Source organism: Halichoerus grypus, chromosome 2, assembly GCF_964656455.1.
Source record: "Halichoerus grypus chromosome 2, mHalGry1.hap1.1, whole genome shotgun sequence".
In the NCBI taxonomy this organism is placed as follows: domain Eukaryota; kingdom Metazoa; phylum Chordata; class Mammalia; order Carnivora; family Phocidae; genus Halichoerus; species Halichoerus grypus.
The window spans coordinates 124,568,733-124,583,821 of NC_135713.1; the positions used below are offsets into that span (position 1 = coordinate 124,568,733).

At 50.8% G+C, this 15,089-nt stretch overlaps 1 protein-coding gene across 7 annotated transcripts in view; it reads right to left on the bottom strand.

Moving 5' to 3' along the window:
* Window positions 1-6,868: 6,868 nt before the first annotated feature.
* TCF7 (transcription factor 7) overlaps window positions 6,869-15,089 on the bottom strand; it is a 32,447-nt gene continuing 24,226 nt past the window's right edge. For 3 of the 7 annotated variants that reach the window (XM_078067512.1, XM_078067513.1, XM_078067518.1), the window contains 7 exons: window positions 13,791-13,883; window positions 12,483-12,602; window positions 11,686-11,848; window positions 11,467-11,574; window positions 10,873-10,921; window positions 9,710-9,782; window positions 6,869-8,565 (listed from right to left, as the gene is read on the bottom strand). In XM_078067512.1, coding sequence (XP_077923638.1) covers window positions 8,115-8,565; window positions 9,710-9,782; window positions 10,873-10,921; window positions 11,467-11,574; window positions 11,686-11,848; window positions 12,483-12,602; window positions 13,791-13,883 — 1,057 coding nt within the window. In that variant the 3' untranslated portion in view covers window positions 6,869-8,114. Of the gene's footprint in view, window positions 8,589-9,709; window positions 9,783-10,872; window positions 10,922-11,466; window positions 11,575-11,685; window positions 11,849-12,482; window positions 12,603-13,790; window positions 13,884-15,089 lie in introns of all 7 variants that reach the window. The other 4 variants (XM_078067515.1, XM_078067516.1, XM_078067514.1 and 1 more) reach the window with 4 other exon arrangements.

A 15,089-nucleotide genomic window follows, 5' to 3' on the forward strand; every position in this document is an offset into this window, starting at 1 on the left:
GTAGGTGGTAAATGGTTTGCTTTTGTTTACTTAACTGTGTCTCTTCACTTACTATTAAATGAGTTAAGTATATGTATGGTTCTGTAGCTGGAGACTGCTTGCAGGAAGTTCATGTCCTAGCTCGCTGGAGGCTGCTGACCTAACCATTGGGTTCTGATAGACTTGTGTCTCTTCTGATTGTCATGATCTGGTTCCCTGGAGCCAGTGCTTCAGTTCTTACTGGTCCACGTGGCTGCATAGGACTGCACTCATTTTTCCCAGCTTCTGCCCTACAGTAGAATGAAGTTTTCTTGGTGCTTGAGATGGCTCACAAATTGTTATGTCTTTTTCTTTCCTCCTTGAGCTCCCTTTTCTCTTGCTTTCCCATTTAGCATCATCTCTATTCACATGTAGTCCTACTGCATTCTCTTCATGTTTACTGTGAGCTGTTTTGGCTCAGATTATTCGCTGATAGTGGTTTGCCTTTATACTTCACTTCTCATTTGCCCTGAGTCTGTATCTTGTTTAATAAAGTCCCATATACTGTCTCACATGAATTCCTATTTGTCGTCTGTACCAGAGATTGCAAACTATAGCCCATGTGTGGGTGAAATCCAGCCCACAGCCTATTTTTGCAGTCTTTGAGTTAACAATGGTTTTATGTCTTTAAAGGATTATTTAAAAATCAATACAGGAGACTGTATTTGACTTGAAAAGCCTAAAATGTTTATTCTCTGGCCCTTGAGAGAAAAAGTTTGCCAACCCTTATGACTGCTTCTGGATCCCTGATTCCCTTTATTCTCAGGAATTAGCTTGTTTTCCATCTGTCCTGGGTTCACTTGGGAAGGTAGCAGAATTCAATCCTAGCTGGAGTGTCTCACCTTTAATTCCCACCATAACAGTCAGTTCTTGCAAAAAGTTTAACCACCCCCAGCAAGATCTCTAGCATGATTGTGAAAAATAGAACTCTTGGACACCTGGGTGGCTCAGTTGTTGGGTGTTTGCCTTCGGCTCAGGTCATGATCCCAGGGTCTTGGGATCGAGCCCCGCATTGGGCTCCCTGCTCCGTGGAAAGCCTGCTTCTCCTTCTTCCACTCCCCCTGCTTGTGTTCCCTCTCGCGCTGTCTCTCTCTCTCTGTCAAATAAATAAAATCTTAAAAAAAAAAAAAAAAATAGAACTCTTAACTGAAAGTTCAGGATTGTTAGCACATGCCTTGTGTAGTTTGGAAAGGAAATAACGGCTTCCAGGAGACAAAACCTATTACTGTTCTCTGTTAGTTCTGAATCTCTATAACCCCCAAGGATTGTTGGGATTACAGGTCTAAATAATGGCACTACCCATATTTAAAGGACACTGGGATCTTTTTGAATAGGTGAGACTGAGTGGACAGACAATATAGTAGTTAAGATTTTTGTTCTCTTCCTGATTTTCTGTGGACTGTGGCCCTAGGCTTTAAATAAAACGTCCTGATAATCTTAAACTCTCAGGTTTCATAAAGATCTGACAGCTCATATAAGAGAAAATAGAAAATTTTTGGACATTGTGTGCGCACATCAGTCATAGGTAGGGTGCTCAGAGGCACTGCGTGCTGCCTGCCCTGTTCGCTCCTGCCTGCTGGTTGCTGTTTCTTTAATAAGTCTTCCAAGAGTTTTCTAGGCCCTCACCTTACCCAGGGAAAGTGAGTGGCTCTTTCCCATTATCCATAGTAGCCAGATCTGTCTCCAGAGATACACTCTCTCCTACCCTCTCACTTCCCAGCTGTTCTAAACTAAATACTGTGGCACAAAGTCGTACTGTGAGGCTGGACTCCTGTTTCTGCCTCTTAGTGCCTACCTGGCCTCGGGTAAGTTGGAAATGGTAGCTATGTGCAGAGTGGTGCTGTTGGTGATGAAGACCCCCGTGTGATAGTTCTTTGGCTTCTCAGCTTTTCATTGACTGTGTCACTTACGATTGAGAGTAAACCATATTCCTTCTCAATATTAGCTCATTCCTTTTTCTCTGACATTGTCATGGATTAAGGATATGCCCCCCTCAAACAGATTCTGGTAATTCTTACATTGTAGAAGCAAGTTATGTCATTTGAAGTGCTATTATATTTTGTATTTTATTAGCTTGCCTTCATAAATCTACCTTTAATACACAAGGTACGTATTGCTTTGCAATTTTTATATTTTTCCAAAGATCCACAAACTCATCCCAGTAAGGTAAAAATTCCTGACCAGCATTGCAGCTGTGATCTGTTGATTCTGCACCTGTTGGAACATACCAGCTGCTAGAATTAAACAAGATCTTTACCATAATTTGGTGGACTATTAGGACTGTACCCCAGTAACATGAATTAACGGTAATGAGGAGCTTAGACTGGAACTAGCTGGAGAAGAAGGAGAGTAAGTCACTATGAGCATGTGAATCAGGGCAGGCAGATATTCCAAACCACATGATCTCTTAGTGTTGTTGTTGTGTGTGTGTGTGTGTGTTTTTAAGATTTTACCCATTTATTTGAGGGAGAGAGAGAGCATGAGAACGGGGTGAGGGGCAGAGGGAGAAGCAGCAGACTCCCTGCCAAGTAGGGAGCCCAACATGGGGCTTGATCCCAGGGCTCTGAGCCGAAGGCAGACGCTTAACTGACTGAGCCACCCAGGCACCCCAATCTCTTAGTTTATTTAAAAATTGGCCAATTCTATAGTTTGTTTGCCGATCCAAGGGAAATTAAGAAATTAGATAGGTCGCCTAGACTCTTACAGGGCGATTTATACATGCATAGGAAGTACTTCCACAAGTTAAGAACTGAGAGAGCAGCAGACCTCTTGATCTGAGCATTGTTCACTCTATCCATGGCCAAAGAAGCTTTTATCTTTTGAAGCTTAACTTCTGCCACCCCTTCCCATTTGAAGATGTTTCGGAGCTTTCTTTTTTCTAAAGCTCCCTATATATTTAAATGGGAAAGAATCAGATGTTCTTCCTGTGAAGTTGCTTGAGCTTTAAAAAGATGATAATCTTCAGTTATTTAGTTTGTATGAAAACTGATTTCTGGCTAGTACAGAAGAGACTTAGGGGAAAGATGGCTAGTAAAGGGAAAGCCTGTGAAATGGCTGAATCTCTAAAGTAGCTCCTAGCTTCTCCTTTGTAGGAAGTGTAAGCCATGGTTTCTCTCTTGGGAGCTTTTGGTGTAGCTAATGAGGCAAAGCATAAATACTGCCAGCAGGGGATGAGGAACCCTAATAAAAATGTTCCTGGACAAAACAAGATTAATGAGTAAATGGGGGTTCTAGGGCTGGAAGGGCCTAAGAAAGGTTCTGTGAGAAGAAGCTAATTGGTGGTTTTGCTTGGGGATGGAGGGATGCCAAGGTGAGGGGGGAAGCAGTGCTCAGTCTGGAACTACCAGCAGAGGGTTGGGTGTCAGGTCTGCTGGAGAGTATAGGCTGGAAAGACACATTGTGCTGGATTAGTGATAGAATTTTGGTGACCAGGAGAGTGTTGATCAGACCCATGCCAGGCAGTGCAGTTCTTGGGTGGTTGAACTAAAACTTTTTTTTAGTATTGTACTAAAGGATGTGATGGGGGGTTTTGCATTTGGAGTCCTAATCGATGCCTTTGTTTACTGTTAAAAACCTCTCTCTAAAAGGCAGAATGAGTAAGGGAACTGGATGTGCATATCAAGACGAATGATGTGAGAAGTTGAGAATATATCCCGTGGCCCAACATTGAGCCTTTTGGACACCTTAGCAGGATAGACTGAGTGCTGTCCTTACTGTTGAGCAGTCAGTGGATATGAACCTTATTGGTGGCATAAAGATGTTGGTCAGGGAGCTCTCGTTTGATGGATTTCCAGTGTGGGACTTGAGTGATAGTTTAACTCACAGATGATATACTTGCTGCCTTGTGGCATCTTAACACCCTTGGCTACATCTGGTGTGTGTGCCAATACCGAGAGACGTTTTGTGGGAGGAATATAGAATAGAGTTGCTTACAGTATCTGTTCTCATGACCTTCTGACACTGCTTAACTTGAAACCTGATCTGTATGCCAGCCTGCCTCTTCTTTCAGTCTGAGAATCCACCTAGTCCATCAAAGTGCTCTCAGTTTCAATACTTCGCTCCTGTATTGTGCAAATGCGTATTTGTCCTTGCTGTGCTGAGTGTGCTCTTTTACAGCTTCTCTTACCTGCTTCAAATGCTCTGCAGAGACTGGAGGCTTATAGGATGGGTGGGAGTAGAGAGAGCTACACTGTCAGAAAACTACATTCAAGAGGAGTTTCCAGAGTGGCCTGTTTGCTGGCTTGGTTTCCTTTGTTCCTTCGACCTAATTCCTTCATATTTCTCCCCTTCCCCTACCCATTCCTCCTCCCCTCCCCTGCCCCAAAATTGACTGCACATGCTTAAAAGAATAAGCCTTCAGATAAAGGAGAGAATACCTGAATGGAAAAGGAGGATCTGGTCCAAAGCCCCAGGTGAACTTGAAAAGAAGTACCAGCTTTGAACTACTATTTTCTATATAATTTATAGCTGATGAAATACTCCTTACTCTGTGTGACTGAACTCCTGAGAACTGCTAAGAGATAGCACAGTTCCTACCCCTAGGACAGAATTTGCTTTTTCCGGTTAAACTTCTCTGCCTAATCCCATATTATTGTTATTATTATATTATTATTTCGAAAAAAATCTCTCCTGACCTGAGCTGGCTTTTATTCTAGCCAACCGACTATAGGAATATCCCCACCTATGTCTCCTGCTGTTTAAGTAAAGTTAGGGCTCTTCTCAGACCCCTTTGGCCCATTGTGGACAAATAGACCAACAAAGGTCCATTAGTTGCTCCAGGCCAGTAGAGAGCCCAGGAGCCTAAATTAGAGTTCTGGGACAGAGGTGATTAGAATAGTCGGCATTGATGGAGCCTAGGAACCAGGGTCTGTTTGGGTGGTCAGCTCTCTTTCAGGGACCCTTGGTGAACTCTTAAAGCTCTGGGTAGACCTGAGAAAGTCATGATAAAGCAGCCTTTCTAACTTCAAAGAAAAGCCAATCAGCTTTTTTATATAAGGAATTGTTCTTGGTCTCAAATCTTCTACTTTGATATATAGGCCTGACAAGTCTTTGTTACCCTTGCCCTTTCTAGGCTGTTTTTCTAGAAATGCATGCAGGAACCTATTTCATTTCTTCTTTGGAACAATGTAAAGAATCAGTCTGTTTCCCGGCACTTGTGGCCTTTCTAGCCAGACTTACTGTACACTCGGTAGAGTGGGCAGCAGTGCTTTAGGGACGTTCAAAAGATAGTGGGGCGCCTGGGTGGCTCAGTCGTTAAGCGTCTGCCTTCGGCTCAGGTCATGATCCCAGGGTCCTGGGATCGAGCCCCGCATCGGGCTCTCCGCTCAGCGGGAAGCCTGCTTCTCCCTCTCCCACTCCCCCTGCTTGTGTTCCCTCTCTCGCTGTCTCTCTGTCAAATAAAATCTTAAAAAAACAAACAAAAAAGATACAGCTAGAAAAGAGTGGCCACAGGGCTTCCTATATTAAAAAAAAAAGGGCGGGGGGATGTGTTCCAATTGAGAGACTTGGGCAGGCCGTGCAGCTTGCTGAGCTGGGCCCTCCCCGTGTTCTCAGTGCAGAAGCCACTGCGGCACAGATGCCAAGCCTGTTTGCCTGTTCTCTTCTGGGAATGCGTAAGGGAGGTTGGGGCATCTTGTCTTGTGAGGTCTTAGAAACAGGGCTAGTTCTTGGCTTGCAGAGAGGTGGGACTGGTGTACTATTTGAAATTGTATTTAGGACCTCACTCTCAAGTCACCTGTGGCCTCAGGAATGTGCCGGTGTGATCTAGGAGGATTTGAGTTTCCTCTTTGAAGTCACTTTTTTCTAAGAGGCTGGTTTGATTTTAACAAAGTTGCCAGAGCCCCCCTCTGTACCCTCCCATACACAAAGGGTGCATTGTTCCTGTACCCAGTGTGCTCTAAATAAGACACCAAATCAGATGCAGCAATCCAGTCTTGCATAAGCCTTAAAATGTAGTTTTTGAAACAACTAGGCCAGAGTGGAATTCTTTAAATGGGACAGATGTCGAGAGAATGGTCTCCTCTCGTACCCTTCCGGAAAAAAAGCAAGTCTGGGATTACAACTTCCAGTGGCCTACTTTAGATAGACACTACTCTGGAAGATGACTTTATTTATAAATATTTTTAAACATAAAATCCCAAAAATAGAACTCTGTGAAAATTACAATGCGTGGTGACTTGGGATCTCCTTGCCCAGCATTTTTATCTGCTTGACCTATTGAAGTGGCTTTGCACCTTCTACATTCATGAGGAGTTTGAGGAGTTAACGGTATTCTTAAACATGATGGAAACTGCTGTTAAAAGGGAGGCTGTAGATTTATCAAACTGGAGAGGTTTTGTATAAAAATAGGAAGATACTTTAAGCACCCAGTTAGCTTTTGTGGGAGGAAAGGGTGCTATTAAAATGCTCTTCCAAGTTTTCTGATACCAGCTTATGAGAGACTCCGGTTTGCTTCAAAATAGGATGTGTGCTTGTGGAGTATTGGGTCTTTTCTCTCTGCGGGAGGAAGATGGAGCCCAGTGGTTCTGTGGGTCTGTGGTGGCAGTTTACAGCCCATTCCCATATGCAGGCTGGCCTGTCCCTGCATCACTTGTGAGGTCCGAGGATTGGGGAGTTTACACTTAGAGGGAGATTAGCTCTTGTGGTTGGAAGGCCGGGCAGGGCCTAAGCCCCAATAGGGGACGTGAGGAAAGTAATCTTTGGCTTCTGTTGATTGAAAGTCTTGAGAACATGTGTCCCATGATAGAGAATAAACCCCAAGTTTTATGGCTGTGGGTAAGAAAAGGAGAGTGTCAAGCTCTATTACTGAAACAGCTTATTCCTTAGGGTCAAGCTTTGAAAAATTTCGAAACCCAGTAAAAAGTATCTTTATTCTCACATTAAAAAAGTTTTTGTTTGATGATGCATTAACAATACAAAAATATTTTGAACACTACAATAGTCCTTTTCTTTCAAGACTTCTTGCAACACTACACTAGAATATATGTTCTTTGGATTCTGAGAAGCCAGTGGCTAAAGTAGGAACTAAAGGCTTTTGTTGAGGGATGTACGGGTATAGGAACAGCCCTTTTTCTTTGGATTCAGGCTATGTACAGTGAGGAAGAGGGCAAAAAAAAAAATTAAATTAAAAGTTTGTTTTTTTTTTAAGGCTCAGGGTTGAAGCTTGGCTCAGAAATGGGTTAAAGTAGGCTGTGGTGAAAACCCACTGACTACCACTAGAGGTTCTCTGGGCTCCTTGCTTTGATGGTGATGGTCCTTCCTGCAGCCCCATCGGGAAACTGAAGCTGGCCTGTTTCGTGCTGAAAGGTAGGCACTGGCTGTCATGAGGTTTGCCCTCAACTGCTCATGAGCCGCCCAGACTGACCTGGGTAAGCAGAAAATGGAGCTGTGACAGAGGCTCTCGGGGTAGGGAGGGATGCACACCGGGTTTGGGGCCATAATTTCTTTTGGCTGTTGAGTTCAGCCATTAGAGACAGGCTTGGGACCTTGGTCATCAGAGCTTCTGGGGAGGTTGAGTTTCTCTTGGAAACATTTCCAAGTAATTTGAACCAGAGCCAGGTACGTCTCACTGCCCATACTTGCCTGATAAGGTAGTGTCCGGTCATTCCTGTTGCCTAGGGTGATAGGCTTAGATTTAACCCGTTCCATTCCCTCCTCGTCTTGCAAGCTCTTGAGAACATGGCAAGAGGCTTCCTTCTGGTCCAGCTTATGAATAATTACTCCTTTTCTGTCAACAGGGCTTCTCCGGGCCTTTCTGAGAGAAGCATTGTCCTCTTGAGCATGTGGTTGTGACCATGCTGAGGTGTTGTTTCATAAACCAGCTCATTCTTGGTCCATGAAGTGTCTGGTATGGGGAGGGTGTGGCAGTGGTGGGACTGGGGAGGTGTAGGGTACGGAAAGTAGCTGGGCTCAATCCCGCCCATCTATGACCTATAGCAGAAAAGCAGAGGAGGCGGCGGGGGGCATCTGGCCAGCAAGACAGGTGGTAAAAGGAATAGATGCAGGCTGCTGTAGGCACAAGGGATGCCCTTAATCAGACGACACAACACCAATCTGATTCCCACCACTTGGAGCAGTTGGAATTGATGGCCCCAGGTTCAGGCAGAAGTTGTGCAGCCTCGGAAGTCTCCTGGGCCTGGTCCCTGAGAGGGAGGTAACAGGGCCCCTGGCCAGTTTCCATGTGATTTGGGGCTCTGTCGCTTCCTCTCAGAGGATGGGTCCCTGGAGGCGGCCAGGTGTCCTGTGCATGCTAGGCTGCCTGTCTCTGAGATTCCTGTCGTTGCACCTGTGTATTCTGCAGGGCGCCGGGGGGGGCCTGGGGGGGTCCAGGGGGCTGGGAGGCTGAGAGCGGCTGAGAGCCCTGGTGATGTAGGCGCCGGCTCCGCAGGACTAGCAAGCAGTTCTGTGGGGAGGTGGGGCAGCAGGAGGTATGAGGGCGAGTCCTGGGGGGCTGGGGACCCGGGGCAGCCTAGAGCACTGTCATCGGAAGGAACGGGGCTGGGGCAGCGGCCTTCTCCGGGTAAGTACCGAATGCATTTCTTTTTCCTCCTAGGAATAGTGAAGAGAGTTATCTGTAAACAGAGGGTGAATTCACAGTCATACACCACAAGCAGAAAATGCTGTCCTTGCACAGGCCTACTGACCTCTTGTCCCCTGTCCCCAGGACTTGGGTGATGTGCCTGTGCCTTCAAACCTAGCATTGCAGTTCTGCTGGGCCTGGCCCAGACCTGGAACAGGTGTAGTTCCCAGCACAGCCACAGGGTGGCACAGGAACCTCTTGCAGGCTGGCTGTGGGGAGCCATCTCCTGGTTTGGGCCGTGGAGCTTCTGCTTCACGTGTTTGTGGATTCTTGGGTGGTGCTCGGGCAGAATAATACAAATGCCCCCAACGTGTGTATATACACACACGCTGACGTACTGCCCAAGTTCCTCTTTGCCCTTGGAGAGGGAGCATGGTGGACACTCTGAGGGACTGGACGGTATTCCTTAGAGTCTGTGAACTTACTGCCTGAGGTAGACTCAGCCTTACCAGACCTAGCCTCAACCTCAACCAGGCAAACTTTAGCCACCTGGTAGGTATACCTTCTTTTCACATACACACTTCTCTGTTGTATAGGGAAACACATGGGTTTAGTGCCACAGAGCCTAAGTACGGCCCTTTTGCTAGGATGGCCCAGGGATACCCCCTCTTCCTCTCTCCCTACCTCTGCAGTCCCTGGTCTCAGGTAGAAGATGAGGTACATGACCACTTGGCGTCCAGGCGGTCCTCTACTACAGTCACTTTGGGTTTTTTTGGTCTTTTTTTTTAGATTTAAGCGTTCAGGATAACACAGGCAGGGATCCTAACTTGAAGTGAGGGAATTGGTGGACCATGGTGAGTTCTAGGCCTGGTAGCCAGGGGCTCAGGCCACTGAATGGGGCACATGAGATTGGCCTGCTGAGGATCTGCTAACCTTAGTCAGCATCAGGTCCTCATTAACAGAGGACCCTAGGCACCAGGGGCCAGAACTACCTTCTTGAGTCTGCCTTTCTTTTCTAGAACATTCTCCATTCTTAGGAGACATGGGTTCCCCAATCTGTGGGTATGCTATGGGACTGGGGGACCAAAGGAGGGCTACAGGCCCAGCAGAACATGTGCAGAGTCAGGGAAGCAGCTTGAAGCAAAGGGAGGATGGTGGTGGGGACAAACCCACCTGCACGGACCACACCAATCCGTCTGCTGGTTGAGGCCAAAGCGAGCACGGCATTTCTTAGGCGAGCCAGGGTCTGCTCACAGCCATGCCAGAGGGGCAGAGCAGGGCAGAGGGCGAGCAGGCAGGCAGCAGGGCAGAGCAGGGCCCAGAAAGAAGAGGTAACATCAGTGTCAGCCAGTCACAGATACCCCATAGGCCCCATAGGCAGCGGGCCTCTCCATGGCACAGCCAGCCCCAGTGGGAGCCCCAGGACCCAGAGCCAAGTTCTTAGGAAAGGTGGGCACCTAGCTAGGCAGGAGACGCAGTGGGAAGAATGGTGGAGGGAGGGAGGGAGGGGATCCTGGCACGTTAGCTCCTCTCTCTGGCTGCAGCGTGGGAGCTGCGGGAGAGGAGCCCAAGGGAGACTCACAGGGATCCAGCCTCTACTGCCTCAGGGCTGCCCACCCCCCACATCTCCCTGCCCACGTTATCCAGTTTTTCTTCCTTTTTGCCAGTGCTCAATCTACCTAACCCATAACCCCCTCATGCTGTAGCTTAAATCAGATGGACAGCAAAGCCCACACTTCAGCCTCAGAAAAGGGCGAGGATTCTACCCCACCTCAGTCCTAGCCTCGAGCTCCCCTGTGTGGGGGCAGCACAGCTGAGATAGTCATGGATGTGGGGTCTGAATTACCAGACTCGGGGCAAGAATTCACCCACAGGAGGGAGACTTGAAGCAGAGCGTGGCTACCTTGGGTCCTCCATACAGAGCACTTTGCACTGCCTAAATAAACAGGGCTTGGGGGTGGGGGGGTGACCGAGAAATGGCCAGGCACCAACCAGCCGGCTGTGTGACTTCAGGGCCTAGGCACAGCTGCACCTCCGTCCCCACAGCCCGCATGCCCATCTCAGCAGAACCACAGGCTCGGTTTCTCTGGCAGAGGCTAGCTGGGAGCAGGGCTGGCAGAGGTGGGAGGGTGCAGTGGGTCAACACACCAGTGTTACACTGTTAAAGGGGCTTCGTGTAGTTGTTCCTCACGTGGGCATTTGACTTGTGAGAAGTGGGCCTTGTTTCCAGAGGGCCCAAGGCCTGAAGGTCTGTGGCTGAGAGTTCTGCCCCTCCCTCGGGGCCAGAGCAGAGTGCTCATGAAATGCAGGCTTGGAGAGCAGTCTCCGCTACTCACCTGTGTTGGATTCCTGGTGCTTTTCCCGTGACCGCCTTTTCTTCTTCCCCTGCAGGGAACAGAGGGAGGGATTCTGCTCAGATCTGGGAAGTGGTCCCTCGATAATTCCAGTGAGTGTGTGGCTGGGAGACCTGCAGCCTAGCCTGGCTGTTGCTGAGATTCTGGGTACACAGTTCCCTCCTCCCCAGGAGGCCTGGCGTTTCTTGATGGCAGTTTTTGCCGGGATACCATGGGGCAGTTAGAGGCTTCTCCTCCCTTTCCCATGCGGGTCTCCCTTCTGAATGGAGGCGATGACTTACAAGGCCCCTTACTCCCCTTCTGCCTATATGGCCAAATACCAGGCAACAGCCCTGTCGGGGGAGTGCATCCCAGGTGGAAAAGAGGACATGGGCCTGTCTTCAAGGGGCAGCTTCCCTTGCTTAGCTCTCTTCAGACTAGCCACGTGAGGCCTTGGGCCCTTGCACTCCACCACCTGCCCTCCTCGTCTCTGCCTTCAGGACAGTGGTCTGGCTTTCCCTGTGGAGACTGTGGCCTGGGGCATGGCATCTTGAAGGTTCCCCTCCCCGTCCCTACTGTGTGTCACTGGCCACTCACATAATTGTCCCGCGCTGACCAGCCTGGATAGAGCTGCATGTGCAGCTGCCTCTCCTTTCGGGCCAGCTCATAATACTTCGCTTGCTCTTCCCGAGACAGCGCGTGCCACTGCAGTGGGGAAGAAGGGGTAGGTGGGGTGCACCAAGGAATCAACAAGGCAGCACCAGGGTGAAGGTGGTCAGGGCCCACTCCCGCCAGCCCACCTGCCCGTGGCCTCACCCTTCGGCCTAGAATCTGGTTGATGGCAGCGCTCTCCTTGAGTGTGCACTCTGCGATGACCTTGGCTCTCATCTCCTTCATGTATAGCATGAAGGCGTTGAGGGGCTTCTTGATGGTTGGCTTCTTGGCCTCCTTCTCCACCTTGGATTCTGCCTGCGTCTTCCTGAGGGGTATATGTCCAGATCACTCAGGAGCCCCCCAGTGTCCACCTAACGCGACTGCCTTTTTCTAGTGTGTGTCCAGTGTGTGTGTAAATGCATGGTAACGAAGGTTTTGTAAATGGTATCTTTCCCAGCTGCTCCAAAATGGATGATCAGAGCTACGTAACTCTTCCTTGCAGGAATACTGCAGCTAAGAGAAGCATGTTTAAGGACTTCTCAGCCCCTCCCCTGTTGGCTCAAACCAAATCTCTGTTCCCCACCCCATCCGTCCCCTCCTCCTTCTAAGGATCAAAAAACACTGGTTGGGGGAGGTGAGGGCGGAGTGCTGGCTGGCTCACTTGGAGGAATCTAGCACTCTTGATGTCGGGGTCGTGAGTTCGAGCCCCACATTGGGTGAAGAGATTGCTTACGTAAAAAACAAAACAAAACAAAACAAAAACTAACAAAAAAACCCCGAACAAAACACGGGTCAGTCAGTGGCGAGAACCACAAGATGGCTCAGCCAGAGGCCGCCCCTGGCAGCCCCTGGAGCTTCTAGGTGGCAGGTGTAGAGCCTGATGGGAGGATTGTGTCCGGCTGATGAACAGATGGGACCCTGAGGTCTGCCCCCTCCACATTGGGTGCCTTCTCACTCACAGGCTGCGGTCATACGGCTGCAGCTCCTGCTTCGCTGAGGGAGGTACGATGGCCGGGTGCGGGATGGCCGCGGGGTGACCAGGCACACCAGAGCCTAGCATCAGGGGCGGGTGGGTGAACCTAAAGGTAGAAGGAGAGTTAACACTGAGCCAGGAATGTATGGGCCAGACCTTGGACACCTGGCGGCCCCTGCACAGTACACGAGGACAGGGGCACACGCCACCCCCACGGGCTTGCACACAAGCACACAGCTACACACAAACACCTGCTCCCAACACATCATACAGACACACTGCACAAACCCGCATACGTGTCATTCAGGTGGCTATGAAGTGAGTCCTAAATAGCTTTGCAACCTGTCCCCTTACCTTATGCTAAACCAGCTCAGCCTCCTGAGCCTGTGGCTGCCCTGTGAGTCTCCTTCCTCTCCTGCTTGAACCCTCCAGGCCCCTCTCCACACAACACCCAGAGTGACCTTTGTAAGCGCCCGAGTGCTCTTGGCCACCCCTGCTGAAATTCCCTCACAGCCCACCGAATAAAACCCAGGATCCTCCATGGGACCTGCCCCGCTGACACCCTCCGCCCCATCCTTTCCCGTTTTCCATCACTTCACACCTCCAGCCATCCCCGACCAGTGCTGTTCCCCTTGGCCGCTTTACTCAGGACATGTGACTCTTCGTGAAGTTCTCCCTGCCCATGGCCCTGTTCGTGCTCTGTCCGTACCCCCCGCCCTGGGCTGTGAACTCCAGCAGGGCTGGACATGTCTGCTGAGTTCTTGTTCCATCCCTGGCTTGGCTCCGTCACTGAGGGGGTGAGTGAAGTGGAGGGACACACATACACACACCTGTCACTTCGCTTTTCTGCTCTTCTGGGGAAACCACCGTAAGGGCCCGAGGTTGGAGACACATGGAAAAGGTGGTGCCTCGGCGCGGGCAGAGCTCACGGAATGCCCAGGAGAGCGTGCCTGACCCGCCCTTCAGCAGGGAGGCACAAAGGGGTGAATGCACGCACACGTGCACTTGGGCGGGCTCACGCACGCACAGAGGCAGGAGCAAGAGCGCACACGTGCGTGCACTGTCCCTGGCTGCCCCAGGGCGCTTGGCTGCACGGTATGGCCCGGCCTCAGGCCTCTTGCTCTCCCACTGGCTTCATTCTCAGGCACAGCGCAGCAGGGGGCTGCAGAAGGACGGACGGACGGCTGGACAGACAACTAGCACAGGGCAAGCACTGGCCTGGGCATGGCCTCGTGTGGGCACTGAAGCCTGGGCAACAGGAAGCAGGAGCCTGGCTGCAGGGTTTGGGACTCACCTGGGGTAGGGGGCGCCAGGGGCTGCAGTGGGGGCAGGGAAGTGCTGTCTATATCCGCAGGAAGGGGACAAGGGGTAGAGAGGAGGGCTGGGCCTGTGGTTGGGAGAGACAGCTGTTAGCAATCTGGCTACCGGCCAGATGTGGGGCAGGACCTCCCCACCAGGTGCAGGGGATCGGCCTCTGTAGGACTCTCCAGCGTGTGTACTTGGCATCTGCCACCAGGGGGCACGCCGTGCTGCTCTTTGCTCCACAGACTGGTCCTGGCGCTTAAGGGGCAGAAATGGCAGCATCCTCCTAGGACCCAGCTTAGGAAGCCCCCCCCACCCCCACCCCAGCTCACCTCCAGCCTTATTTCTTGGTCAATACAGGGTTGACATCTGCCTTAGGGTTTCTGCATCCACTGTTAAAACGCCTGGATTATTTTCCCCCTTTCGATTCCTGGCCTGCCTTCAGGCCCTGCTTGGCTAAATGACCTTTTCTCCTGAAAGCCCTTGAAATCCCAAGCTGGATGAGGCAGCCCTTTGGGCTCTTACAATCCCCACTGAAAGCACTAACACGGCCCTGTCGCTGTCGGGCCTCTGGCGGATCGGGCCCCGAGAGGGCAGGGGCCTGAGGGTCGGCCCGCGTCAGCAGTGCCGCTCTGGTGTCCAGAACCCCGCCTGGCCAGCTCCAATCCTGGGGGTGTTCCTAGGCGGAGTCCTGATTGGTATTCAGAGTGGGGCAGTGTCCGAGGAGAATCAGGAAATGGAGTGAGCTGAACACCGATAAAGAGCACGTGGAAAAGGGCAGGCAGGTCTCAGGGTGGACCTCTGGCCTTCCCTTTCTTCCTGGGAAACCATGCTTTCCTGCTGTTGGGCGACTGCCCCAGCCCAGGGACGCTGCAGACCTGTCCACATCACACTGTGGGTCACGAGCAGAGGGCCAAGCAGCCTGCCGAGGCCCGGCTCCGGCGGAAGACGGGCCCTGTGGCCCCCAGTCGGGCCTGCTGACTTAAGGTTCAGGCTGGCTTGGGCTGGCGCAGTGTTCACAGACTCTAAGGCTCTCTCAGCAGCTGGCCAGGGCCTGGGCTTGGCGCCAGAAGGGGCACAGGAGAACTCTGCTCCTCAGGGAGCTCAGCCAACGGACCAGTCGGCAGGAGGCACTGACGGGACTAGGAAGTAGCCCCTTGCCCACCACGTGGCTCAGAGGCAAAAGCCTGTCTCGTGGCCATTCATGTTGTCCTCTCCCTGTCCAGGCAGGTCTCCCTTTCCTTCCTTACCTACTCTTATAACCTGGGCAGCTCGCCGTGCCCCCCACCCC